General features: G+C 40.0%; 3 protein-coding genes across 3 annotated transcripts; 2 read left to right on the top strand and 1 right to left on the bottom strand.

Moving 5' to 3' along the window:
- The first annotated feature begins 653 nt into the window (after positions 1-653).
- On the top strand, positions 654-11,936 carry p4hb (prolyl 4-hydroxylase, beta polypeptide). Its single transcript, XM_044113275.1, has 11 exons — positions 654-1,001; positions 2,958-3,164; positions 4,230-4,363; positions 4,498-4,635; positions 6,345-6,449; positions 6,533-6,658; positions 7,423-7,623; positions 7,844-7,964; positions 8,507-8,688; positions 9,513-9,620; positions 10,862-11,936. The coding sequence occupies exons 1-11, from the start codon at positions 863-865 to the stop codon at positions 10,928-10,930; spliced, it is 1,530 nt and encodes a 509-aa protein (XP_043969210.1). The 5' UTR covers positions 654-862; the 3' UTR covers positions 10,931-11,936.
- A 1,937-nt stretch (positions 11,937-13,873) lies between these two features.
- Positions 13,874-16,702, top strand: ppp1r27b (protein phosphatase 1, regulatory subunit 27b). The gene is made up of 3 exons (XM_044113274.1): positions 13,874-14,486; positions 14,565-14,715; positions 15,304-16,702. The coding sequence occupies exons 1-3, from the start codon at positions 14,258-14,260 to the stop codon at positions 15,425-15,427; spliced, it is 504 nt and encodes a 167-aa protein (XP_043969209.1). The 5' UTR covers positions 13,874-14,257; the 3' UTR covers positions 15,428-16,702.
- Positions 16,703-16,704: 2 nt separating this feature from the next.
- LOC122829060 lies at positions 16,705-22,915 on the bottom strand. The gene is made up of 10 exons (XM_044113272.1): positions 22,605-22,915; positions 22,445-22,517; positions 21,266-21,517; positions 21,085-21,186; positions 20,847-20,961; positions 20,648-20,757; positions 20,418-20,554; positions 18,730-20,153; positions 17,984-18,085; positions 16,705-17,082 (listed from the first exon to the last, which is right to left on the bottom strand). The coding sequence occupies exons 1-10, from the start codon at positions 22,685-22,687 to the stop codon at positions 17,075-17,077; spliced, it is 2,406 nt and encodes an 801-aa protein (XP_043969207.1). The 5' UTR covers positions 22,688-22,915; the 3' UTR covers positions 16,705-17,074.
- Between the last annotated feature and the right edge of the window lie 1,448 nt (positions 22,916-24,363).

Genomic DNA, 24,363 nt, shown 5'->3' with positions numbered 1-24,363 from the left:
ACAGAATCTACAAAAAAAATCCATCCCACCTTACAATTAAATTTATTAATAATAATAATAATAATAATAATAATAATAATAATAATAATAATAATAATAATAATAATAATAATAATAATAATAATAGCTTATAAATGTATATTTATAAGTTTCCCTAATTAAATAGAATTAAACTTTTTGATAATATAATATAATATAATATGATATAGTGAAATGCATCTGTAATTAGACCATCCCTTACTTGTAAATTTGACCTAAAAAAAATACATAAATCTGGACAAGATCAGGAACAAATGATCGAACGAATCTGAAAAAAACACCCTAAAAAGTATTTAATTTATTTTTTAAGGGAAAGAAACCCTGACTGAAAAGAAAAATTTTAGAAACTTCGTGGTAGATCGGGACTTGTCGTATTTTTATTTTATTTATCTTTTATTTGCAAGCTGTAAAATATAGCAAAAAATGCGAACTATTTAAGTATTTTGTTTAAATAATAATTAAATACGGTGAATGTTTTGATGAAGCATCATCACGTGCTCACAGCGGCTGTGTTTTCTTCTCGGCTGCAGTGTTTCGTGGAGTCTACTTTTCACTTCCAGGTGCAGCCTGCTGTGGTCCAGTCACATTTCAACACGAACTGCTTTCAGCCCCATAAATGCGCATGCGCACTGCAGTTGACCCCTCCGGTTTTCTGCGTGCACTGCCACGTTAGTAGCGGTAGACACAAAAATACCAGCTGCTCTCCCAAACCTAAACAAGAAAACAAAAACTCACAAACTGATACGAATTTATCTACTAACTCGTAACCAATTGCGTCTGCAGCTCTCGTCTCTGTATTCAAGAAGAAAACTCGACGGTAACTATGTTTAAGTTTTGGCTGTTGTGTACACTGGCCGTTGCCAGCAGGGCTGAAATCGCAGAAGAAGAAGATGTCTTGGTGCTGAAGAAAAGTAACTTCGACGAGGCTCTCCTGGCTCATCCCAACCTCTTGGTTGAGTTCTGTAAGTATTCCAGGCTGCTAGCCGACACCAGCTGCACTTTTCGCTGTTAATGTTAGCGTTAAACTTCCAGCTTTTAGGTTGCAGGTGGGGACCGCTAACACACAAGGCGCATATGTTTTAATAAATTCTGCATCAGTTAGCTTACTTGGCTAACTGCCATTTAAACTTTTTAGGGGGAAAAGCTAGACATTGCATTTCAGCTGGTATGCGCTCTTTATTTTGCAGACGCTCTGGTTCAATCTGACAAGCTAGCACCAGATATACCAAAAACGTTAGCATTTTTTCTTAGTAGGTAAAATGAACTGCTGAATTATTTTAGTAATGAACCGTTGTTGAGATAAACTTTGTCCCTGGGATATCCTGGTTGACTGCCTCTTTATTATTAACGCCTTGAGTTAATGAGAAAAGAGCTGTAAGTTTCGATTGCCAGCTGTGGCTTCGCACAAGTGCTTTCAGATTTCGTAACCCCTTTATGGATCATAAACACACCAGTTAAATAAGTGAGAACCACATCAGTTCTTGAATGCTTACACCAAATCTTGACGGGCCATCCGGGCCCATCCCGCTACACTTTTGTCAGATTGTTGGGACCTACTCCGTGGATTGTGTGACAGCAGTGTGGACCAGTCAAACGGGGCCGTGGGCCGACACCGACCAATGAGCACCGGGTGATAAGTAGAGTAATTGCCCGTACGTCCTCAGCTGGGCGGGGATCACGGGCTGTAGTGTGCAGCTAGGTTGACGTGTACTTTACAAAAGTTCATGTATGCGTGCACGTTTACGATGACTCGGACAAGGAAGTTTTGCTCACTGACAAGTGATGCAAGGCTTTCGACTTAATTAGACGTGTCACTGCCATCTGGTTGGAATGTGCAAAGATGGCCTCAAAAGGATACTTTTAAACTCATCAGAGGTTCTTTGTCCATCCTTTTTCTCTTTCTTTCAATAATCTGTTGAATAGAATTCAAACATGTAGTTTAAATTAACTGGAATAGTAGATTCACTTACAGTAAGAGTCTGACCTGAATTAACCTGCAGCACATAATTAAGATGGAGTAGATGCTCTTTAGTAATTTCTCACTGGAAAGTTTGAAATATGTTGTGTACATTTCCTCAACAAGAACTGTAAAAAAATGTAAATATTTCTGCCTCACTAAAAGCATGTCGGCGTGGAAACTAAAATACAACACTGGTGGAGAGGAGGAAGTGTCAGTAAAATGTAAGGTTCCTACAGTTTGGGCACTGAACAAGTATATGAATAGATAAGTCATTATCGTGAGGTGAAAACTAACTTGACCCTTTAAAAAACAACAACAACAAAAAGTTAGTTTACCAGAATTGATATTTACCTAATGCATAATTTCTGCTTGGTTTTTGTTACGAAGAATCTCATCAGGAAAAGACATCTGACATTTAGCAAATTGAATGCTTTTCCTTGAGTCAAAAACTTCAGATAAAATAACCATGTAAGGGAAAGACCTCATACATTGTATCATTATCATGTAGCGATCTGTGCAAATAAATATTGCATAGAAAAATTAGACAAACTAGGTTTTCTGTTGAAAAACACATTTTCTTTAGTCGGTTAACGTTCTTGCCACTTAAACATTTTAAAATGGTACTCGTCGGACATCCATATGCATCCGAGATGAAGCGTTGCCCTTCATTCCTCAAAAGCAACAGAAATTCCTTCTGTCAGCTCTAGTACTCACAAAAACCTTTCCCTAAATGTATGTCAGCAAGACAATGCATCAAAGTTTATTTACTTATGCAGCGTGTGTACATTTTATTTTGTTTTTAAATCAAAACTCTGTTTAGCTACTTTTATCTTTCTCTGCTGTACTACTCCCTACAGTTGAATTCTCCTGAATCGAGATGTTCTGTGACTCCCACTTTGTCTTTCTGCTTATGTTTTGCTGCAACGACCCATGAAATCCTCTTGATTGATCTCCACAGATGCACCATGGTGTGGCCACTGCAAGGCCCTGGCTCCAGAGTACGCCAAGGCTGCCGGCATGCTGAAGGCCGAGGGCTCAGAAATCCGCCTTGGCAAAGTGGACGCCACTGAAGAAAGCGAGCTAGCTCAGGAGTACGGCGTTCGGGGGTACCCCACCATCAAGTTCTTCAAGGGTGGAGAGAAGGAGTCTCCTAAGGAGTACTCTGGTGAGTGACACAGTTACAGTGCAGTCACTGGGAACCTACTCATCCTTATCGACCTGGCATTTGTAGATGGTCTGTCTGGATCTTAACTGCTTGCAGATTTTATGGTAATTTATCTTGATCGCTACTTGAATAATTTCAGCAGTGAGAACATGTCATGATTTTTGAGTATTTCTTCCCAGAACAAGAAGTATCATGCTTTAAAATGATCTAAAAATATGATCCTGAATGGTTCAAAGCCAGGCCTGCAGACTCTGTTCACTCTGGTAATTTGGCCTGCAGAATAGCATCAAAAAGTAAGCCGACCAATCAGCTTTCATCACAGTGCAGGTGGGCCGGGCTGCTTAAGCACGTTCCCCTCATGCTGAAGCTGAGTCGGGGCAGACCTATGTGCATTTCTTCACGTCGTCTCTTCGGCCGGCTTGTGTCTGACTCCTTTAGGAAAGGGAGGGGAGGGAGAGGAAGCTTGGAAGTGGTTTTGTGGAAGTGACTACCGTGGGTGGGATCTAGTTTTTTTTTTTTGACTCAACCGCCTCCCACATGCAGCTCAACCAGGACCGCAGGCACTGTATCTGAGAAATTGCTAATTTGTTGCAGCATTCGTTTTGTTCTCCAGTGAGACATCCAAGTTTAGATTAATAACATCAGTGCCATTTCAGACAAAATTTTTATAAATTCCTTGCCCCACTTTTTTTTTTCTATCTTTCTTTCTTTTTTTTCCCCTCCTCAAAACACTGAACAGTTTGGGGTGAAAACAATTTTCATAAACAATCAGCCCCATTTTTAACTAATTTAAACATAAAATGAAGGTTCATTTAAATTTTAGGTTGAAAACAAACTTCACTTCCTCTTGAAGCACTTTGAAGTTTTTGCTAAAAATTACAGAAGTTTCTGCGGTTTGTTTTCACTGTCAAAGCCACTGAAGCATTCTCACAAGCACTCAGATGGTTCCATCTTTCAGTTTACCCACATTAGAAACTCTGCTTCATTTAGGCGCTATCATTTTAGATTCACTGCATGTCTGAGCCAGCTTCTTACACGCTTATTGATCTCTTTATTTTTCGGCAGCTGGCAGGCAGGCAGATGACATCGTCAACTGGCTGAAGAAGCGCACAGGGCCTGCTGTTGCCACCCTGACTGAGGTCACTGCAGCAGAGTCCCTGATTGCTGACAATGAGGTGGCAGTCATTGGATTCTTTAAGGTGGATCTCCCGAACAGAAATATTTGGCTCAATCTTCCTTTTAAGCCACTCATAAGGGCTGTAATACAGGTTAAGCCTCTGTCTTTAAAACTTGTACAAAACTTGCTGAATGCTACTGTTTTCTTTGTTTACAGGACGCCGAGTCTGCTGACGCCAAAGCCTTGGAAAAAGCAGCTGAAGCCATGGATGATGTTCCCTTCGCCATGACCTCCAGTGATGAAATTTACTCAAAGTTTGAGGTGTCCAAAGATGGCGTCATCCTCTTCAAAAAGGTGACCTTCTACTTGGAGAGGTTTAAAAATTGAGTGGTGCATTAAACCTTTTACAAAATGTCTAAGACGCCCAAGTGTTTCAGGTCGAGTCGGGGTCTACTGAATGTAGGTTAACTTTTTTTTTTTTTTTTTCCTGGTTATGTAATAGAGGCATGTGAAATGGTGATCTAGCCACTGAAGACGCCCTGCTGGTGTTTGATCTAGACCTTCAGGAATTTGATGCTGCAGATGGAGTGTCAAATATCTGTTGCTAATCCTAGTTCCTCTGAGGTCATTCACCGTCTTGGATGTTGGGTTATGTTGCTTAACCCAACTAATGAATGACTTGGTGGCATTGAGCTATTTGCTGTATTAAGGAATGGTCTGCCTTTCCAAGCACCACTCTCCATTGACTAATGAATTTATTGACTTAAATGCCATATTCTTTTATCAAAGTTTTGTTATTTTGGAGTTGGTTCTAGTCATTAAACCTTAAATTGGTTTAATGATCACTAATTATTAAACCATCCCAGTCTGAGTTTTATGTTTTAGTGTTGTAGGTATAAAGCGATCGACTTGCCATGTTAAAATAGGCTCCTGTTTTTAAGATGACAAACGTAAATCTTTAAGACCATGAAGCCATCCAGAGATTTGAGGGAAATTTAAAAAAAAAAGCTCGTACACTTTTTGGTGGGGATGAGATGCTGGTAATCCAGAAAATCAGTGAATAGTTTCCTTCCTCTCTTTTGCATGACGTTCTCCCTTTTCTTTAATTTTAGCTTAGCTGTACACTGCACATAGTGCATTTGTTCTGATATGCTGGGCCTTAAAGTCCTTTTATCAGCAGAACAATCAACTTGTGTGAGATTGTAATTTGTCGGTTTGGGTCAAAGTACAAAGGTTCAGTTACGGAAACAAAGTAATCAAATATCCATTTTCCACAATTGCTGTTAAAAAAGCCTTTTTGTCTTAAGCTTTTTGGGGACTGCAGCTCATGATTCTATTCTTTACTTTTCATTTGGTCTATAAAATATCTTGCAGAGCACACAAGTTTTCAATGTTATAAAAAGATACCCAAGTTTAGCATTACAATGTCCACGCCAACCAGGACATTTTATGGTGAGCTCTGGTTGATCATAATTTGAATAAAAGGCTGTGACAAAGTGCATTTAAGAAATTGAGCTGCACTCTACAGGTGTGTCTCAAATTTTAAAAAATGTGACAACTTTTAATTCAGAAAGTAAAATGTGTAGTAAAGATTACACCGTGAAATATTTCAAGTCTTTATTTTGATTATGGCTTAACTTTCGATTATAGTACTGACGATGATTTCTCATGTTAGGACTTGTACTGGTGCTTTCACTTTCTGCCGCTGCTGAGCGGCCAGAGTTTCATTCTGGTAAATTTACTTTAATCTGAAGGTTGCAGTTGATGAACCCTCCTAAAATAGGGGATCAGCTCAATAAACAGCCGGTGAATTTTAGCTCGTTTATTGCAACTGGGATTTGGTTTTAGGTTTCAGTGCTTAGAAGGTTATCCTCTGCTATTGTGTGCCAGCAAAAGCTACTTGGCAGAGAGCTACAGCTGCTATTCTTGATACCCAGCAAACGGCCTGTTTGGTCTGCAGAGAGTTGGATGATTTTAGAGCAGTTTGCTGGTTCACAGGCAGATTATCTGGCACACCAGGTGGTTAATATTTGCGTCTAAGTGCTTCCATGTTTTCTTGATAGTTCGATGAAGGTCGCAATACCTTTGATGGAGAGCTGACGAAGGAGAAGCTCTTGGCTTTTGTTAAGGCCAACCAGCTGCCGTTGGTCATTGAGTTCACAGAGCAGGTAAAATTAAACCAAGACAGTTCTTCCTTCATACTATTGATACACTTATAATGTATTAATGCGGTCATCTTTCCCTATTGCAGACCGCCCCAAAAATCTTTGGCGGAGACATAAAGTCCCACATCCTCATGTTCCTGCCCAAAGCTGCTTCTGACTTCCAGGACAAAATGGACCACTTTAAGAAAGCTGCTGAGGGATTCAAGGGTCAGGTAGGTCAACCCTCAGGACAACCAAATGAAGTTACTGAAAGTTACGGAATCAACAGTGTTGAACTGTTTACATAAAGCAACAGATTTATTTTGAATATTTAATAAATCGCAATACCTGGTTTTTAATCTTCAGTGTCTTTTTAAAATTCAAATCCTAAATTTAAAAACCTTAAATGCATTCAGGTTTTCTTTTCATTCTAGCTGAGAAGACGCATTTAGTTGCTTCTTGGACATTTACTTGGAGAAATGCACTGTAAGCCTGCATCCAGCAGTAATCTAGTGCTGCTGAGCAATTTGGTTAACAAAACCATAAACTGAAGGTTAGCAGATGCTGTCAGAGGGAGTTTTGTCCATCTGCTTTACCTGTGCAGCAAATTTACTCAAAGCAGGTCTACTGTAGCTGATGATAAAATTTCTTTGTTTTACTGCAAAAACAATATATGCCTGAAGCCGGGGTGATGGATGTATTTAATGTTAAGTTAAATGACAGTTGCTGTTTAAATCTTTATTAGGCTTGGCTTTAATTGTATCTTGAGTTGTGTGGCTCTTAAACAGGCAAATGATGCAACAGCCTTGTCTTGTTGCCAGGTGATCTAGAATTGTATAAAAATGGCAGCCTCTTTATGAGGACTTGCATTTATCTAACCTCACAGGTAACCATAATGAAATAACTTTTCATTACTTGAACCTTTTAAAACAAATATTAAACTATTGTAAATTTTCCATGAAAAAGTCAGGCGTTTATCTCCTGACTCTGTGTCCAGATCCTGTTCATCTTCATCGACAGCGACATCGACGACAACCAGCGCATCCTGGAGTTCTTCGGCCTGAAGAAAGAGGACTGCCCCGCCATCCGCCTCATCACACTGGAGGACGAGATGACCAAGTACAAGCCTGAGAACAGCGACATCACGGCAGAGAGCATCATAGGGTTCTGCACAATGTTCATTGAGGGCAAACTAAAGGTGAAGCCCTGAGAGGCTGCTTATAGCAGCAGCGGTGGCTATAAATAGTTTACCATTTAAAGGCTCGTTTTAACTGTTATAAATATGTAGCATACTGTGAACAATTTCAGCCACCACTTCTATTAAGAGGTCGTGTCTTATTTTTGTTGTAGTCTAGTTTGTGCCAAAATGCAACCAAAACTAACTGCTGTCTATTTTACTTTCCTTAACCGTTTTGCAGGCCCACCTCATGAGCCAGGACATCCCTGAAGACTGGGACAAGACCCCCGTCAAGGTCCTGGTGGGCAAAAACTTCGAGGAGGTTGCATTCAACCCTACTAAGAACGTCTTTGTTGAATTCTGTAAGAAATCATTTTGCTTGTTTGCCTTTTTTTTTTTAGCCTTTTATGTTTTTATTATTACTAAAACTTAATTCCTCAAAGGCAAATGATCAGACATTCAACTTCAGTCTGAAACTTTAATTCTTTGTAAGCCTTATCTCAAATATCTAAGAGTTGACTTCAGGTGCTCTTCGTGCCCCGTCAGCTCCACTTCCTGCCAATTAATTTGTTGCCAGGTTCTAATGCTGCAAAGATAAATATAGCGGCAGGATTATTTTATACCCATCCCAGTTTTATTTTTGGGATTGTTTTCCACGTCTGGCTGAAACGCAGCTGATGGTCAGTGAGGAACAGCTGGGGGAAAAGCTTACGTTTTCTGACTGGTGGTGGACAGGTGGAACATTTCTGGCAGTCACAGTGTAGTTGAGGTTTGCACTTTACAGCATATTTAAAACCTAAATCAACATGGAGAAAGTGTAGAAAGTGTATACTTTGGGGTTTCTCTTAATCTGTTACATTCAATACTGCAGTAGTATTAAAAGTGACATGGCGCTGCGTTCCAGATGCTCCTTGGTGTGGGCACTGCAAACAGCTGGCTCCCATCTGGGAGCAGCTGGGAGAGAAGTACAAGGACAGCAGTGACATCATCGTGGCCAAGATGGACTCCACGGCCAACGAGATCGAAGAGGTCAAAGTCCACAGCTTCCCTACGCTAAAGTTCTTCCCTGCAGGAGAGGGTCGCGAGGTAATCCTTCCATAACTTGCGTGAAATCAGACTAGAACAAAGTTTGCTTCTACCAGCACAAATTATTACTTTTTAAAATATTAGTACCAATTTTTATTCTACTGCAGTACTCCCTAATCCTGGTTCACTGTTTGCATGTTTTAGATGTTAACTTGCAGCATTAACGCTCAACTCAAATGAGTCATTCCCATTGCATCAACAAGTTACAATACAATCAATTCCGTTAAAGTGAATGGTACTTAAAACCCAATGCAGATTATTGGCAGAATGGTAGAACATGCAGTCATTGATGAAACTGCTGGTGGTTAAATCCACATGGACCAAAATGCCATTACTAAAGACAAAAGGCTGTGCTGCAATGAAACATGGAAAGTTAAGTGGAAGAGAAAAAAAGCCAAACTATACTGTACCATACGCTGACAGTATGTTACAGACATAAATTTGCTTTAAATGTTTAATTTGCGATGCACCTGTAGAACCTCAGCATGTTGAGTTTCTGCTGAAGCCGTTTATTTACTCACTTATAAAATCTGGCGTAAACGATGGGGAAACCTCTGCAGCTTCCTGCACAGTGAGCCTGACGGCCAAGGCTGGGAGCCCTCATGTTGTAGTGCAACTGTCTCCTTTTAGAATATCTGAAATCTAAGGAAGGTTCTATAAAACACATTGATGTATGATTTTCAGTTGTATGATGAACATCTAGCCAAACATAATAAAATTTTAAACTTTTAGCCACATGGTTTCATGTTTCCAATTTACTGGAAACATGAAACCATGTTAGTCTCTGACTTGATTAATGTGCTTTTACTACTTGTGGTCAACAGGTGATTGATTATAATGGAGAGAGAACGCTGGAGGGCTTCACAAAGTTCTTGGAGAGCGGTGGTAAAGATGGAGGCGCTCCTGCAGGAGATGATGACGTCGATACAGATGTGAGCTCACTAAAGCACATCCTGAGCTTCAGGGTTGCAGCTTCATGAGAAATAGTTGATGGAAAACTTTCAACCTTTTTATTTAAAAACAAAAACTACCCTTTGTTTTTGCACTTAACTAAATAGATTGAGGTGGACAGTTTAGCCTCTAGCTATAGTCACTTAATTGACATTTTAAGTTTTTGGCTTTAAAGTTTCATGTTAAATGGTTAAATAAGGGAAGGCCGAAGCATAAACTTTGCAAAAATCCATGTCTTCCCAGTTTTTTCACTTTGAAATATCTTTTCATACAGACAATGAATGTGTATAAATGTAGATTGTCTGCATTAGTTTAAACCATATATATATATATTTTTTTTCACATATCTGCAGTATCAGGTGGGAGTTAAAGAACCACAAAGACAGAAAATTAGAACACAGGTGTCAAACTCCAGTCCTCAATGGCTGCAGTTTTTAGATGCGCCACAGGTACAAAACATTGGAATGAAATGACTTAATTACCTCCTCCTTGTGTGGATAGGTTCTCCGGACCCTTGCTAATGACCTAATTATTCCATTCAGTCGTGGTGCAACAGAGGCACATCTAAAAGTTGCAGGACAACGTCCCTTGAGGACTGGAGTTTGACCCCCCCCCCTGCTTTAGAAATCTGCAACCTTGCGATGAGAGATGCAGACTGATTAACTCGACTCTAAAGTTTCCTCCGTGCCACAGTGGGACAGTCGCATAAACATTTGGACGGTTGGTGGGTGGGGTGTTCCTCTGTATTAACACCTGCCCGTCTCACAATGAGCCCAGGCCCTCTTCTCAGAGGTCGAATTGCAGCTGTCCGGTCAGCTGTTGCTGGGCTTTCTGTGGAGACCTGAGCCTCCTGATGGAGCTGCACGTGCCTCGTTCAGCTTGAACTGGGGGGGTTTTACAATAAATGTTTTGGAATTCTGCAATTTCTTTTCACTTTAGTCACTTCCCCACAAATGCCTAATCATTGTTTAGCTTGTATTACCTTAAACATTTAGACCATTTTATTGTACAAACATTATGCAGTTTTCAGGATCTGTAAAGGATGGCTTTATTACCTCAAAATGCTGTAGTGCAGGAATGAATAAAAGTCAAATTTCCTCTAAATTCCTTTTGAAGTTGCTCTACGGGGGTTTGAAACCTCACTTAAGGCAGCCACTATATTTAAACAGGCACGTGTTTGCATAAAGTTGCCAGTGTTTTGACGACTGTTGTTCACACTCAGGACTTGGAAGATGCGGATGATTCGGATGGCGAAGATGGTGGCGACGATGAAGGACACGACGAGTTGTAAGAGCTGCAGGAAGAGAGAGAGAGAGAGAGAGAGAGGGCGAGAGGAGACCTACCCCAACCTTTCCAACCAGTCACCACCACCTTTGCTTCCTCGTGGACCTTCCCTGTCCTGTGAACATTAACAGTCCACCTTAAACTGTCCTTCAGTAAGGCTAGCCTGAGAACCCACCAGTCTGACCATCCAAGGCTGGTTCGGCAGTTTTTTTTGGTGTTCACAATCTAAATCTTTAATTTGGCACGTTCTGCCCAGACTGGTCTCGCTCCTCCTGCGGGATTCTTGGGACAGTGACCCCAATGCCTTGTACACGAGGCTCCTCATCACAGCCTTGTATATTTTTGACCAAATGATTTAAGAACAAAAAATGGCACTGATGCCCAGTTTTTGAAATGCTAACAAGTTTATGACTCCCATCTATAAAATGACAAAATCCGTTGTTCAGTGTTGGTTTGAGCTGAATGAAATGATCTGCAAGCTGAAAGCTTGGGGGCTGCCAGTGTTCTCCCTCTTAAAGAAATCCAGAGGACCATTGGGTTTTGTAAGGACTGTCTCAGGGGACAAGGGGCCATCCTTCATTTTTTATTTTTTTTTTATATATCTATTTTTTTTAAGTAAACTCAGTGTAGCACACAGAGGACCCCTCCCCCCTCACATCTGTAGCCGAGACCAGTCATTTTCTATCTTCCAACAGGGGGTTGGGTGCCATTTCTTCATTCCCACATATTTCAGTTCTTTCTCCTCATGTCAGCATATCTACTGACTTATTTTTGCCTAACAGGAACAGTTAACGTTTGAGTGAAATCTCTTATTTAATTGCATTCACATCGGGAGTATTTGTATTTTTATTTTTTTTAATTTAGGACTTATTCTTATTGTACCATCATGCCCAACTGTTGCCGGGCGGTTGGCCCTGTTGGGGCCGAGGTGGCCCTTACTCACCCTCTCAGACCTGCAGGGTGACCAGAGCCGGTTCTGATGGGTCGCACTGCATTCGCGCCTAATTGGAGATTCACTGTGGTTACTGAAGCAGACAGATTGGCGCAGTTTAGTCTGATTGTCAGCTTGTATCTGAAGTGGGGAGGGAAGAGGTGCACAGCCCCGCCCCTTACCCACACTGCATTCTCCTGCTTCTCCTTTGGATCTACTCGGCACCCATAGTTGCCATGGTGACGTGTGGAGAACGTCTGCTTGTCTGAGAGAATGTAAACATGTCTGTTTGGGCATCAAAGGGGGTTGAGTAGAGTGGGGAACGGGTGTGTTTGTCAACCAGGGTTGGGAAGGGGGTGGGGACTAACAATCCATTCCATCATATTCAAATTAATGTGGAAAATGTGAAATGGTGGCCAATAAAAAAAGAAAAATGGAAATGTGTGTGGATTTGTGTTTTTGCACTAAAGTTATGAAATGACACTGCATGTAGTTCTGATTCTAAAATGCACATATAAAGAGTTAATTCATTTGAGATTTGGTAACTTAACTAACATCTAGTTAAGTCTTTTTGGTTTTTTTACCTTAAGTAGCTGTAAATCTTCAGGGCTATTATACATTAATATTGCACACACTAAAGTCAATTTTCAATTAGGTTTTCATATAAAATAGTGAAACTATTCCTAATGTTCTGGCTAGGACTATAGTAAGACTAACTTGACACTTCTCCAGAAGATCGTAATTGAAATCCTTCAAAAGGTCAAGCTGGTGAGAGAGCTCTATCCAAATATATTGAAAAATTGAGTAGAAGGAAGAATTGGTAGAAAAGAGAGGTACAAGAAATGGGCATACTTCTCCATCTCTTGTACAATCCCACATTTTAACTGGGATTTGCTTCTCAAGGCTGAGGCTAAAATTAAATTTCATTAGATCAATGAACATAATAAAGAATTCTATCCTTTATCCTTTCTATTCTAATATATGTCCCATATATTAGATTCAGTTTAGTTTGCTAATCCACTGGAGTTATGTCATAATGTAAATGAGGTATTAATGTCAGGGAAAACATTAAAATACTCTTGTAGTTGGCTGCTCTGGTTCTGGCCTTGATAAAACTCATGGTGTCAACACCAGATGATGTGGCTTCTTAAATTACTGTGAAACTTCAAACTTGACTTCCAGGAAACCTGTTACTCCCACCATTCTTCCTTCGCTCTGGAACCTTCATTTCCAAATAAAATTAACTTTAATCTAAAACAAGGACTTTGGACCACTGAACCATCTGGTATTTTACTCCTTGGTCCAAATAAAACAATTCTGACATCTCAGATTTAGGCAAAAATTTAACTACGCCCGAAACAAGGTTGTTTTTAAAAAAAAAAAGCTTTGGTCAAGCAGATGCTAAATTAAGTATGCAGATGTATCAAGAAACTTTGGACGCAAAATTTGGCATAGTTAGATTTTGTTCTGAGAATTAGATGGCAGCACAAAGCTCCCAGAATTAAAAATAATAGTCTCAAGGAACATGTCTGCTGGTGGCGTTTGAAGGCTGCAGTTTATGAATTTCTTATTAATTTTGACTGGGATTTGCTTCCCAAGCCTGTCAGGGCTAAGGCTAACCCAGGATATTAACTTCAACCACACTTTTTCCTTCCACTTAAACCTATCTTGTCACTGGACTTGTATGTGAGTCTCACTTTCAGATGGAACAGTATTGGGCCTGTATGCAATGACAAGGGACCCACATACAAGCCTCCATAACCCTTAATCAGCATTATGTTGGTCAATAATGGAAAGTCCAGTGTTTCACCAAATTAAAAGAGGTAATTGAAACTTTAATCTTTATATAATTCATCTCCTGAAATACTTTAACTCTTATTCAAAGCTGAATCCCAACAAGTAAACAGCAGGATGATGCAAAACAATCTAGAAATTGTCATCAGCTGCTGTGTCACACCCTATAACAGTAATCAAACCTGTTTATCAGTACACTTCACCATCAACAGCCCCTCATGGGGACCTCACCTCACCTGATCCTGCCTGGTGTTTACTAGAAACTTCCAGCCTCCTACCTTCCTGTCAGCTGAAGGGATGTCACTGATATATTTAAGTGGACCACATCAAGAAATGTGAAGTTGACACGGGTCCAGGAGGTTACTGGCTGTTATGTGTGTTGATGTAAGCTGTCTGAAGAGGCTTATGACTGGTCAGAGGGAGGGAACTGGCTTGAGCCCACTCATCTTCCAAATCTTGCGGCTGATCTTAAAATAGGCCAGCAAGGAGAATAAAAGAGCCACAGCGAGGAAGCTGCACCCTCAGAGGAGCAGTTGATCCAAGAGAGAGAGACACACACCCTAAAGGGACTTAAAGTTTTTGCAAGTTCTTCTGCAACAAGACTCCAGGATGAAGTATTATGGATGCCCCGTGTCCCAGACCCTGGGAATCAAAGCTTACAGCCAGCGCTGCAACCTTCCAGTCGCCTGCAAGAGTGCAGCCTCCCTGAAGCCGGTCCGGAGCGTCCACTTCTCCAACGACGTCGTTTTCCAGGACTATGTCCGGCACGGCGAGCTGGAGAGGATCGGCCGTTTCATCAGGGCCAGCAGGGTCAAACTGGACACCATTTACCACTCTGGTGAGGGGCCTTTTCAGGATTGTGAGCTTTGAAATCAGGGATAATTCGAATTACTAAACGAGATCTCTTTCTCAAAAGGAATGGCAGCCATCCATGAGGCAGTCCTGACGGGGAATCTGGAGTGTGTGCAGCTGCTGGTGCACTATGGGGCAGACATCCACCAGAGAGACGAGGAGGGGTGGACCCCGCTGCACATGGCATGCAGCGACGGCTTCCCACACATCGCATGGTGAGCATCCACACCGGTTCATTTAGAGTCTCTGCAGCAATTTATCAGGGGGTCCTTAACGAGTAGGGAGTTCTGGGTCTCATGTCATAACTAGTCAGTGCTGCGCAATAGTGCTACTGAATATGGAATGAATTCACAATATATTTCAGATAAATTGTCCACGACAGCCCTCATTAAAGTTATGTTTGCCATCAGTGCATGGATTCTCTTGTGAGCTGTGCTGCAAAAACACAAAATCTTACCAAGTACTTTTGGTGTAGTTTCTAGTTTAGATCTTTGCACACTTGAAATAAGCCAAAACTGACTTTCAAGTAACTTTTCATATAGGAGCTTGTTTTAAGTCAGTAGTTTCTTAAAATCTTTTTTTTTTTTTAAGTAAAAATTATGCAAAAATAATCTGCCAGTGAAACTAGTTCTTTTTCATCAATATCAAGGAATTGTTGATTTGAAACAAGCCCTTATTTCTTGCTGAAAAGTTACTTGTCAGATTCTAAGATATTTGCACTACAAACAGAGACTCAGACGGGGCTTTCCGCTGTGCAGACCCCTCACCTTCACTGACCTGGACTGTGTCTGGTTTCCCTTCAGCTACCTGCTGTCTCTGGGCGCCGACCCCGAGCTGGAGAACGATTGCGGCGAGAAGCCGGCTGACCTCATTGACCCGGAGAACAAGGAGCTGCTGAGGCTCTTTGGGCTGGCGGTCAACGACTGAAGACCCCAGAGGTCCCTTGAGCTTCACAGTCGTCCGAAAGCCGCTGCAAGAGTTTCCGAATGTTCTTCGGGGGCGAGCGGAGAAATCCGCATCGGTCCAGGTTCCTGGTTTTTGAGCTGCCGCAGCTCCGAGAGGGGATGGCTGCTGGGTGGACGAAGGGCCGGCAGAGCTGACGGACCCGTCTGACTGGACTGTTTTACTCCAGCAGCACCAACCTGCTGCATCCTCTCTGCGCCTCAGACCTTTTTATAACTTCACTTTTTTTATATTGTCTGAAGTTGCAGGAATGTTCAACTTTGTGAAACAAAGCTGTTGCACTTTCTAGTTCCATTTTTCTAAGATTACTGTCATGTTTATGTTTTTAGCCTTTACCAGCAAGTTTGTTTTGTGTTGATCATTTTAAGTTAATTCTACTGTTCATTAACTTGTTTGTCCTTTTTTTACTTGTTTAAATAAAGTTAATTAATTCCTGATGTCTTTGCTGTACTCTGCAATGAACATTAAGGTTAAACTGAACAGATTTAAGAAAGAAATTTAATGGGAAAGAGAATCAGATGCTTAAGCTAAATATATATTTTTTAGGAGATGATAAACCAACAAAGCAACTCTGTAACATCACGTCAAAGTTAATCTTCTGTTTCCAATGAAACATCACGAATTATAATGGATCAAGGTTGTTCATTAGTCTTAAATCAACACATATATTTATCTAAACAAAAGAGAATTTATTTCAGTAATACAATTCAAAAAGTGAAACTCGAATGCAGTGCATCCAGAGTACTCCATATTTTGTGTTACAGCCTTATTCCAAATTGATTTCAATAAACAACTTGGATTCACAAATACTTAAAATCACAAGCACTTAAAAGTATTTTGTTTATGTAAAGTTCCTTGAGGCAACATGTTGTCAATTGGTGCTATTTAAATAAACTGAATTCATTTTATATTCCAGCAGTATTTGGTCTTTGGATCAATGTCAATAGTGTTACTGTGACTGAACGTATTGTCAAACGGTGGAGTCACCAGACCCAGCAATGCAGACGAGCTGAAGTTTGTTACCATAGCAACCTGGGTTCCCATCCCACCCCGCACTTGTGCAGTAATTCATGCAAAAGCAGATCCAACAAAGTTTAACATCCTTTTTTTTATTGGCCTTTTATAAAATTCTGAGAAACAGAATTTCTACTTTTCATCAGCTATGAGGTAATTTAATCAAAATTAGCATAAACACATTGAACTATATCACTGGAATATATCCCTGTGATTGTATTGAATCTAAAAAAAAAAAGCTTCACTTTAATTAAATTACATATTTTGATTTTTCATTTTACCTATAATCATGAAATATTTAAAACCAGTCAATGCATACAAGCTAGACCAAACTGAACTCCAAACATCCATCACAGGTCTGGAGGATCTTTTTTTTTTTTTTTTTTTTTTAAAGGTGTTTCATTGGTTTTGCTGCAGGTTTTTCATTGACCGGCTCTCTTTCTTCTGATTCTGGCCTCCCTCTCTGTTCGCTGTGGAGCCAGTGGGTTGAAAGGTGAGCAGTGTGAGCGAGATTTGTTCACCTGAGCCTTACTTACACCTGGACTGGTGAAAGACGGCGAACGGCTGAGAGGGGGGGCTGCTGGTCTGCCAGGCGTCTCAATAGACTGCCAAGAAAAAAAAAAAAAAGTCACCACTGTATTAAACTATATTAAAAGTGCATGAGACAGAAAACTTGAATTAAATTACACCTTTTGTTAATTGCACTATGTCTTGAAATATGCGAGTAAAAAGTGAAAAAAAAAAAACCCATTAACACTGTTTACATCATTCTCCACATTAATTAAGCACCACTGGGAAAGATGTGTTAAATATCTTAAAATAAATGTACATTTTATTACAGCACCAAAAACACAAAAAGGAACTAAAAAAAAAATCCAACAATTTGATTACGTTTAGGTTTTTTTTTTTCATAATCACCCCTAACAATTTCTTTATTATTAATACAATTTATATATTTTTTTCCCCATTTACAATTCTGGTTTTACATTGATCGGCGTGTTGATTAATATTAATATTACTTATTTTATAATACTAATGTTAATATTGTGAAAGTCTTCATAGCTGCAGTAATACAATAAAAGTTTAAGAACAACTAGAGCTACAGAATGGAGGATGAACGAGGAGACAGGTTAATTCCACCAGCATACAGTGTGGAGGATGGTAAGAATCAACGTCTTTGTTTTTATGGTAGGGAGTCATGTTCAGGGCAGCGCTTCAACACTGCCCCTTGCGGATGAAATGAGAGTTACAGCCTTAAATAGCGAAGCACCTTGTTTTCAGCTTTATTCGTCAAAAATCTAGTTCCTTCTTCAAACTGGGCCGAGTTCTAGTTTGGAATAACTAGTTTCTCAACGGGCCCCTCATCAGTTACTACGACTTCTTTAGTGTCATTCTACGTCTATTCTTTTTGCCCTCTCCTTTTCATCCTCTAAAATCAAGTTTAATCAAACGATTGCTAAATACAATACCGTTTTGCACAGAGTACATAAATAAGTTGGAGTGTACCTGACTGGTCTCTGCTGTGACTGGAGCCCTTTTGTTCTCTGTCCTCTGGGTACGGCCTCAGCTGCACAAAGAGGGATTTCAGGACTGAAGGTGCTGAAGTGTCTACACAAGAGTGAACAAATATTAAAATGAATATGTGGGGAAAAAAACACATTCAGTTCACATTGTAGTTTTTTCAACGAGACTTTATTCGACAGAACAAAACGAAGCACTGTGTAACTTTGAAGGGAGAAAAAAATCGACACGTTATTATTAAAACTTGTCATTCATTTGTTTGCCAAGGTACACAGAAACAGGCTAAGCTGGAAAAGCATACCTCAGTGTTATAGGAAGGCCCAGTTAAAGTACAAACCCCTGATTTTAAGTGAGAATGTGCGGCAAGACTTGGAAACTGATGTCCTCCACCCAATCCTGATTGAGCTACAGAAATCCCAAAATACGTGCAGCAGTGATTGCAGAAAAAAAAGTTTGTTCTACAATTTATTGCATTTGGGTAAAATTCAGACAGGTGGACTTGAATGTGGTTATTTGGTGCAACCGCACTGGATTTTATTTGAGGATATCAGAGTAAAAGGATGAATACAAATACAGGCCGAGGGTTTGGATGTTGAAGTCATGAATAATTTTTTCCTCATTTTCAAACTAAACCGCTTTGGGTTGGTCTGCCATAAGACCCAATATAATACATTAAAGTCTGTTTGAAAAAAAATAAATAAATAAATAAAAAACACTGAAGAATCTTTTACCTTTTGGAGATGAAACGTCAGGCCGGTTCCGATTAGTCCGACTTGAAAACGGCTCACCAGGAGAGCCGGATAAAATGCTGCAAACTGTAGCTGACGGCCGTTTCACAGCATCATTTTCAGTTGTGGAGCTCTGGGAGGATTCAGAAGATGCTCGCCTGTGATGCATTCTAACCTGGGATGGGAAGCACCTTCGATCAGAGTCTATCCGTTTGGATTTTGATGCCGCACTCTCACCCAACTTCTTCCTGCAAGGAGGAGCAGCAGACTCCGCAGTTTGGGACTTTGAGCTTGGAAAAAAAGGTGAATTCTCCCTAAGAGGGGAAGCAAAAAGGCTGAGGAAGGGCAAGGAGGGAACCTGGACATCCACAGACTGCTGAGGTCTCATAACTGCAGTCAAAGAGTTTGATCCTGGTGTAACACCGTCAGTCAGCGGGCTTGCAAAAAGGCTACTGAACGTTCTATTCCCGGTTTTATTCATTTCAGATGAAAAATCTCCCTGATTTGTTGTGTCGCTGATGGATTTTATGACGTTTTTACAAGAATGATGGTCCAGTGTGGCAGGTCGGGCATCTGAATGCTTCTTTTTGAAGTTTGGGAGAATCTTAGAGAGTTCAAAGTGATGAACTCCCACATCAGCTGTTTCTCTTCTTTTATGACATGTAATTACAGGTTCATCTGGAACAGCACCTCTTCCTTTGGAGAGATTTGGCTTCGGATGCTTCAGAGGACATTCCTGTCCTGTAGAGGCTTCACTGGGTTTAGTTCCTGCCAGTGAATCCTTGATTTCTCTGCTTCTGGAAAACGCGGACAACTCCGGACGATGCAACAACTTTGGTTTGATGCAAGCTTTCTGCCCCTCCATCTCTTCCCCAGATGTATGAGAGAGAACTGGTAGGGAGTCTGAAATCAGGCGGTTTTCCACTTCGAGACACAACAAGCTCTTTGGCAATGTTTGTTGGCATCTATCCTCTATAATTCTGAGAGATGAACATGCCTCCTCTTTTCTAAAAGGAGGAGCTTGGATTTTTTCTGAAATGACATGAGGTACACAACATACAGTCTGCTCTCTAGGACGATCAGGTGTTTGGCTGTTAGAGGATTTATCTGCAGATTTATAGGAGTTGAAGGCAGCTTCAACTGAGTAGAGGGCTTCGGGTTGGTTTGGACAAGGTCTGTCAGAAGACGTTGGAGGGTGAGGGGCAGATGAAGAATCCTGACTTGCAGGAGTTTTAGAGAAACTGAAGAAAGTTCTGGACAGCTGAGGTCCAAGTACGGCTTCCACCGAGTAGCAAACTGGCTCCTGTTGATTCTGAGTGTTTGATGAACAGCTGGGAGGTTGGTCAGCGTCTGACGCACGCTGTTCTGTTACATCAGGTTGCTCAAGGGGTTCCTTCTCGGCATCCGTGCTGTTGTAAAAGCTTGGCCTGGAAAATGAAAACGAATACAAGTTCAACCTGAATGCTATCTCTCACTGTGCAGTTCCACGAAAAGACGTCTAAAAACCGCAAACTTTATTTTAACTTATAGACCACCAGCCAGTGGCAGAAAGTGACACACAGCTGTGAAATGAGAAAATAGTAAATGGTTTCATTTTTTTTTTTACAAGCATATAAAGTATTCACTCCGCATTATCCTGCCACCACTGTGTTTGACCATATGGTGTGAAATATTTGTGTTGCATCACACACCTGAGAGGTTGAGAGATAAAGTCTGGGTTCTTGTTTTCTCCAGCAGGTTTGGTCTCCTGTGCGTCCGCCTGCTGTTCTGACGACTCCTCTTTATTTGCCTTTGCAAGTTGGTAGAAAGCTTTTTCTTGTTCCAAGGCCTGCAGCGGAAAGACGTTAACCTCACTTAGATGTTACAGCACAAAGAAATGCACTTTAATGCTCTGGATTCCCTAAACAGCTGCAGCACCAACCTGCTCCAACAGTTTTTCAGTGACGTCGTTGAGCGGCTCATGGGAGAACCTGCAGTTTCCTTCTTGCAGGCAGTTTCCTTTCCTGTGGAAAAACTTGCACGGAAACGACTGTGCTGCCGAGTAAAGGAAAACGAGAAAACTGTCCTGCCATTTCTGACAGTGATCTGTGCGATAAAACAAGAAAAGGGTAAAAGGATATTATGCATGTAAGGGCAGCTCTGCCCGTTGATGCAGAATCCTTTGATGTAATATTTGCAGGCTTCTTTTATGATGTCGTTGTAACCTTGAAAATGCTCCAGCTGGCATTGATCCTCCTACAAAACAAAAAAGGAATAAACAAAAACCAAAAGTAAACAAAATGAAGACAAGTGAAACATGATGATCAATTTATTTATTTTTTTTTAATCCTGTAACTTGTTAGGTTTTACGGAGCTGACCTTAATGCATCGTCCGAAGAGAAAATGTCGACACACAAGACGGCCGTCCACCAACAGGGTGTTCTGGTCCTTAAACTCCTGGGTCATGAATTTTGGTTTCTCCTAAAAGAGATCAAAGATGAGATGACCGACTAAATGTGTCATATTTTCTCTGAACATATCACTGTAAACCTTTGTTCACCTCCTTTATTGGTCTTGGGCCTCTATCATTATGATGTTGATTCTTCCCCTTCTTTCTCCAGTGATTTATTTTCTTTTTCTTGCATTTAGTTTGATAATTCTGACCGTTGCTGTTCTGGCTGCGGTTGTAAGTGGAGTTAAAGCTCTGGTTATGTTTCTGGGCTGGAGAAGAGCGCTCACTCTCTGTGACCTGCTTCTGGCAGGGTTTGCTCCAGGAGGCAAAGTTGTCTTTGGACTGGAACTGGTGACATCTCTTTTACGAAAAAGGAAGAAAAAAAACAACACGGTAAATGCAAAGGAAATTTCGAAACATATTTTGCTAATTAACTTGATAACGGGTTCATAACCTGCTCACCTCATAACATTTGCATATAGCTTTCTTCAGGCATGTCTGGACTGGCTTATTCTGAGTTAATAATGTCTGATAATGTTGATGCAGTCTCTACATTGTGGTATAAAAGTACACACTGGTTTAATTTAGGGTTTTATTATATCAGAATACAATGAAAATGCCAACTGGCCACACATTTAATTACTAAGTGATTTGGTAAATAGGGGAGGTCAGTGTCGACACAATAACTGCAAGCTGCCCAGGTCAAAACAGGCCCGTATCATCACCCTTCCATCACCATGCTTCACTTTGGCGCAGTGTGTTTGGACAGATACATTAGTTTTCATCAGCCTAAAGGACAAGGTTCCATTAGTTTTGTGGTAATTTTTGCAAAAGACACTAAAAGTCTAAAAATGACAAAAACCTACCATGACACATTTATACAAATAAACCCTTTTGAGATTTCACCAGGGCTTTAAATTATTTTAGAGGTATTACATTTCGGAGATAATCTCTTTAAAGAAAATGGGTTTTCTCCTTTCAGTCGGGAGTTTTAACATACTAACTGATCACAGTTGTGCTCAAATGTTTGGTACAGATGTACATATTACAAAATAAACAAGTTTAAATAAACAGTTTGATTAAAAACGTGTAAATGATGAGAAAATTTACAAAAATACATATAGAACTTTTTAAAAGAACGTCGATCATTTACAGTAGCTAATTTATTTAATTTTTTGCAACACTTAGCATCACTTGTCTTTTTATGGTTGACAAACTACACCCAAAGTTGACTTTAACGGATCTTAGAAAACTGACAAGTAACTTTAAATGTTTTAAGTAGTTTACCTTCTTGTACGAGCCGGGAATCTCCCACTGTGTTTTCCTTTTCCTCCGTCTTGAGCCATTCTCCGTTCTGTTGCTATGAAACAAAGACATGCGCAGAGATGCAGAGAACGCACGACCATTGCTTTATTCCATTTTACTCCATGAAAATCAGCCGTTTTACCTGGATGTGACGTCAGATTTACCTGGGCTCCCCGCATCTTCTCTCATAGCAGACAGTCCAGAGAATAAGTTAGCAAAAGCCATTTTCTCCTCACGTGTCAAAACAAAATTCCCCGACAGGAGCGTAACACTGTAAAATGTCCCTCAGAAACACTACCTTAGTCTGACTGGGGTTGAAGTATGAGCATGTATCACCTGCCCTCTGCAGATACTTCAATGCGCTTAATTTATGGTCACAAACAAACATAAATATACCGAACCTGGTCAAGTGCCTTCCTCGAGCGGTTGTTTTCTTCTTTTTAAAAATATTGGTACTGAGTTTACTGGTGTTTTATCGCCGCCTTTTGGCCCGGAGTGTTAATCAGGGAAAACCACATTTTAAAACAACAGATCTAAAAAGCAAAAGTACCAGTAGAATATTAATTTTAAAAAATGTTATCAAATTTTCTGAAAAAATACTGTCTTTAGCTAGGTTTTAAATACTATAGTGAGTTCTCATTTGGTTGTATAGGAGTTGGACTTTCACTGATTTAACCTCTGGGCAAAGGCCTGGAAATGGACTGTGGTCTCTGAAGCAAAGAGATGTACCATCCAGTAACTGAGCAATAAGTCCTATAAATACAGTTCAGCTTAAAAGACCGATCTGCTTAAGATTGTGTGAATAAAAAAAGAGACGGTTAAAAGCTTTCATCCCCTGATGAATGTATTCCAGGTTTTGGGTTCTATCAAAATGTAACTCAGTCTGAAATTCCAATTAAATCCAAGTTTTACATTTATTTCAGTCACACTTTATATGAACAGATAGGTTTTATACAATAATCTAAAACAGGACAGGGAAAGCTGAGGTGCAAAATTAATTAATTTTAAACAAACAACAAAGTTAACCAAAAAGTTAGTTTTAATTAGAAAACGAGAAAGGCATAAAGATAATTATTCTGTTTAACAGGAGTATCCTTCTTGACAAATTTGCTTAAGTTGCCAATTTAAGCAAATTCTCAGCAATACTGAGAAGTTACCAGGCCTCTTTGCCATCACCATAATCTTTAGATAGTTTATAAGATTGAAATCAGGATCTAGTTGGACTTCTCAAAATCTTTAATAATAGCAAACATATTAGCAAAATTAAAACATTACAGTGATGCAAATTTTGCCTGGGGTCTAAATAATTGTGGATTAAATGTAGGATCACATATTCAAGTCAAAAATCAGGAGAGATACAGTATTTTAAAGTCCTGGGCACCACATTTTCTAGAGGTGAAATGGTACCTTTCAATATATGGTGGAGCTGACTAGTTATACAAAAGCTTGAAAATATAAATTGATAGTCTGTTAAAAAGTTTTACCTGTTCAAGAGATGAAAACAAAAACGAATTTATTAATTTTTTGACTTTGAACTTTTAAAAAGTCCTCATTGAGGGAGATTTTAGCAGTCAAAGGCAAAAATACAAAAGCAATTTCTCAATCTGATTTCTTATCAGGTTGGAACAGTTTAAAATCAAATTTAAATGTTTTTCTACTTTACTTGTTAATCTATATGCTACCCTAAACCACAACTGGGTAGGAATGCTAGAAATTGATAATGACATGTTCCTTTATTTGAACCTTTCTTAAATCTAATTAATTAAATTAAAAGAGTCAGCAGACAAACTCATCGTTAGCAGGACTGATAAAAGGCTAAGCATGCTGAAAAGCCGAGATAACAGCTGGACTTTGTTCTTCCACATACGAGACAGGTGTTGTGCCGAAAAGTGCGCGTCTGT

The sequence above is a fragment of the Gambusia affinis genome, linkage group LG04 (assembly GCF_019740435.1).
Source record: "Gambusia affinis linkage group LG04, SWU_Gaff_1.0, whole genome shotgun sequence".
Lineage (NCBI taxonomy): Eukaryota > Metazoa > Chordata > Actinopteri > Cyprinodontiformes > Poeciliidae > Gambusia > Gambusia affinis.
The sequence above is the reverse complement of the archived record's forward strand: the minus strand, read 5'-3'. Positions and strand labels throughout refer to the sequence as shown.

Coding starts and splice junctions, on each gene's coding strand:
- LOC122829060 (XM_044113272.1), bottom strand. CDS start 22,687: ATGGCTTTTGCTAACTTATTCTCTGGACTGTCTGCTATGAGAGAAGAT. Junction 20,555..20,647: donor CTGAAAAACTGTTGGAGCAG/GTTGGTGCTGCA, acceptor TTTCCGCTGCAG/GCCTTGGAACAAGAAAAAGC. Junction 20,154..20,417: donor TTTATCTCTCAACCTCTCAG/GTGTGTGATGCA, acceptor TTCATTTTCCAG/GCCAAGCTTTTACAACAGCA.
- p4hb (XM_044113275.1), top strand. CDS start 863: ATGTTTAAGTTTTGGCTGTTGTGTACACTGGCCGTTGCCAGCAGGGCT. Junction 1,002..2,957: donor CAACCTCTTGGTTGAGTTCT/GTAAGTATTCCA, acceptor TGATCTCCACAG/ATGCACCATGGTGTGGCCAC. Junction 4,364..4,497: donor CAGTCATTGGATTCTTTAAG/GTGGATCTCCCG, acceptor CTTTGTTTACAG/GACGCCGAGTCTGCTGACGC.
- ppp1r27b (XM_044113274.1), top strand. CDS start 14,258: ATGAAGTATTATGGATGCCCCGTGTCCCAGACCCTGGGAATCAAAGCT. Junction 14,487..14,564: donor GGACACCATTTACCACTCTG/GTGAGGGGCCTT, acceptor CTTTCTCAAAAG/GAATGGCAGCCATCCATGAG. Junction 14,716..15,303: donor GGCTTCCCACACATCGCATG/GTGAGCATCCAC, acceptor GTTTCCCTTCAG/CTACCTGCTGTCTCTGGGCG.